At 53.7% G+C, this 2,162-nt stretch overlaps 1 protein-coding gene across 9 annotated transcripts in view; it reads left to right on the forward strand.

Moving 5' to 3' along the window:
• Fbn3 (fibrillin 3) overlaps window positions 1-1,599 on the forward strand; it is a 64,719-nt gene extending 63,120 nt beyond the window's left edge. For all 9 annotated transcript variants that reach the window (XM_023705100.1, XM_023705102.1, XM_023705105.1 and 6 more), the window contains one exon: window positions 780-1,599. In XM_023705100.1, coding sequence (XP_023560868.1) covers window positions 780-1,106 — 327 coding nt within the window. In that variant the 3' untranslated portion in view covers window positions 1,107-1,599. The remainder of the gene's footprint in view (window positions 1-779) is intronic.
• The last annotated feature ends 563 nt before the right edge of the window (window positions 1,600-2,162 follow it).

A 2,162-nucleotide genomic window follows, 5' to 3' on the forward strand; every position in this document is an offset into this window, starting at 1 on the left:
AAAAAAAAAAAAAAAAAAAAAAAAAGAAAGAAAGAAAAAGAAAAATCAATCATTAAATGTGGCTGCATAAGATGGAAATGGTGGTGCATGCCTGTACTCCTAGCACTCAGGAGGCTGAGGGAGGAGGATTATTGCAAGTTCGAGGCCAGCCTGGGTGACAAAGTGAGCTCAAGGCCAGCCTGAGCTGCATACCAAGAGCCTGTCTCAAAAACTCAAAAAGGAAAACAACTCTGGTAGGCTGAGGCAGGAGGATTAAAAGTTCAAGCATACCTTAGGCAATTTAGTGACTTAGTGAGATCCTGTCTCAAAATAAAAATTTAAGAAGGACTAGGTGTGTAACAAAGGTCCTGGGGTTTCTTTATTTTTGGGTTTGGGGTTGTTTTTGGCCGAGGGGAGTGATTGCTAGTAAATATCCTTTGCTTTTCCCTGAAACCAGCTGCAATCTTGGCCTTTACATCCTCAGCGTAGGCTAATGCTGACCTTGCGGGTGGGGGCCTATGGAGAAGCCAGGGGCAGAGTACATGAAGGACCCCTTCTCCTGCCTATAATCCTAGTACTCCAGAAGCCAAGACAGGAGGATTGCCAAAAGTTTGAGGCCAGTGTGTTACACAGTGAGTTTAAGCCCAGGTTGAACTAAGCAAGATCCTGTATTTAAAAAAAAAAAAAAAAAGTTTCCTCTGCATTAGAAAGGTAGACTCTCTGGCCACTGTCCCGGGGAACCCTACAAATGTATCCCCACTCACCCCACCTCCCATTCCTCACCTGGTCTTTCTCCGCAGGTCAGCATGGCCACCCTCGATGCTGAAGTCCCCCTGACCTTGGGCCTCAACCTCTCGTGCCTGAGTCAAGCTGAGCACATCTTGGAGCTGCGGCCAGCTCTGCAGGGGCTGGGAGGCCAAGTCCAATATGTCATCGCCCGTGGCAACAGGCAAAGCTTCTTCCGCATGCAGCACCGCAGCGGCCTCAGCTCCCTGCAGCTAGGGCGGCGGAGGCCGCAGCCTGGAAGGTACCAGCTGGAAGTGCTGAGTGTGGCAGGGGCCCGGAGCATCTGGCAGGGACCCAAGGGCCGGGCCTTGCGGCTGAAGGTGCAATTGCAACTCCTCTAGTTGGGAGGAGCCTCGATGGGTCCCAGAACTCCAGCACCAGCAGATTCTGGAACTTGGGGGACTGCTCCTCAGCAGCAACAATGACCAGGTGAAACCCCACAACTCAGGAAGAGTGGCATGCTACACTATGACCTCAGACAAGCCCCGCCTGTGCCCACACCCTCTGCGGCAGCCCCGGGAACCCCAACACTCATATTTCCTGGAGACATCTAAACGCTGCGTGCTGCCACCCCCACGCCGGGCCGGCAGGGGTCCCCCTGGTCTTGGCCTCTGGTCAATCTCAGGCTTAAGCTTCTGTACTGCGCTGTAGCCCCCGCCCTCCACCAGGGCTGGCAGGACATCGGGCAGGTGGCTGGGTGGGTGAGGGGCCTGTCCCTCAGAACTGAAAAGGGAACCCCAACCCCCCTCCCCAGTGTCCGTGACTCATTGCGACCTGCTCACTCCTGTGGGTCCTGGGCTGGGGATCCGAGGGTGCTTTTATATCCCAAGTGGAAACAGCAATAAAGTTATTGCTGTGTTTTGGCAGGTGCTCAAATTCAAATAACACACTGCTCTCCCGACTTTGCAGCCCTTGAATGGGGGACACCAGCCCAGGGGACCAATCAGTTCTGCCAGTGCCACCCTGTGCATTCAGCACTACCTACAGCCACGCCATGAGTGACAACCACTATGGCAGCTCGTGGGGCCCCACGCTAGGTACCTGACACCGCTTCAAGTGCCTTACTGTGGTTGACCTCTCTGATCATCACTATAGTCCCATGAAGCAGATGGGGTTTTATGCCCCCATTTTACAGACAGAGAAACTGAGACCCTGAGAGGTTAAGCAGCTTGACCAAGGAAGGGCAGGGCAAATGGAAAGCCAGGCAGCTGGGCCAGCACCCATGCGGCCCACCACCAACACTGTGTACTGTGTGCTATGCATGTGCCAAGGCTGCTGAGGGTACTTGTACATTTGGGCCCCAGCAAACGCCACCAAGGCAGGTACCCATCACCCTCATTTTATGGCAGAATGAAAGCTGAGGCTTAGAGAATTCTGATAGCCAGCTGGATTCCCCC

The sequence above is a fragment of the Octodon degus genome, unplaced genomic scaffold (assembly GCF_000260255.1).
Source record: "Octodon degus isolate 3935 unplaced genomic scaffold, OctDeg1.0 scaffold00214, whole genome shotgun sequence".
NCBI lineage: Eukaryota > Metazoa > Chordata > Mammalia > Rodentia > Octodontidae > Octodon > Octodon degus.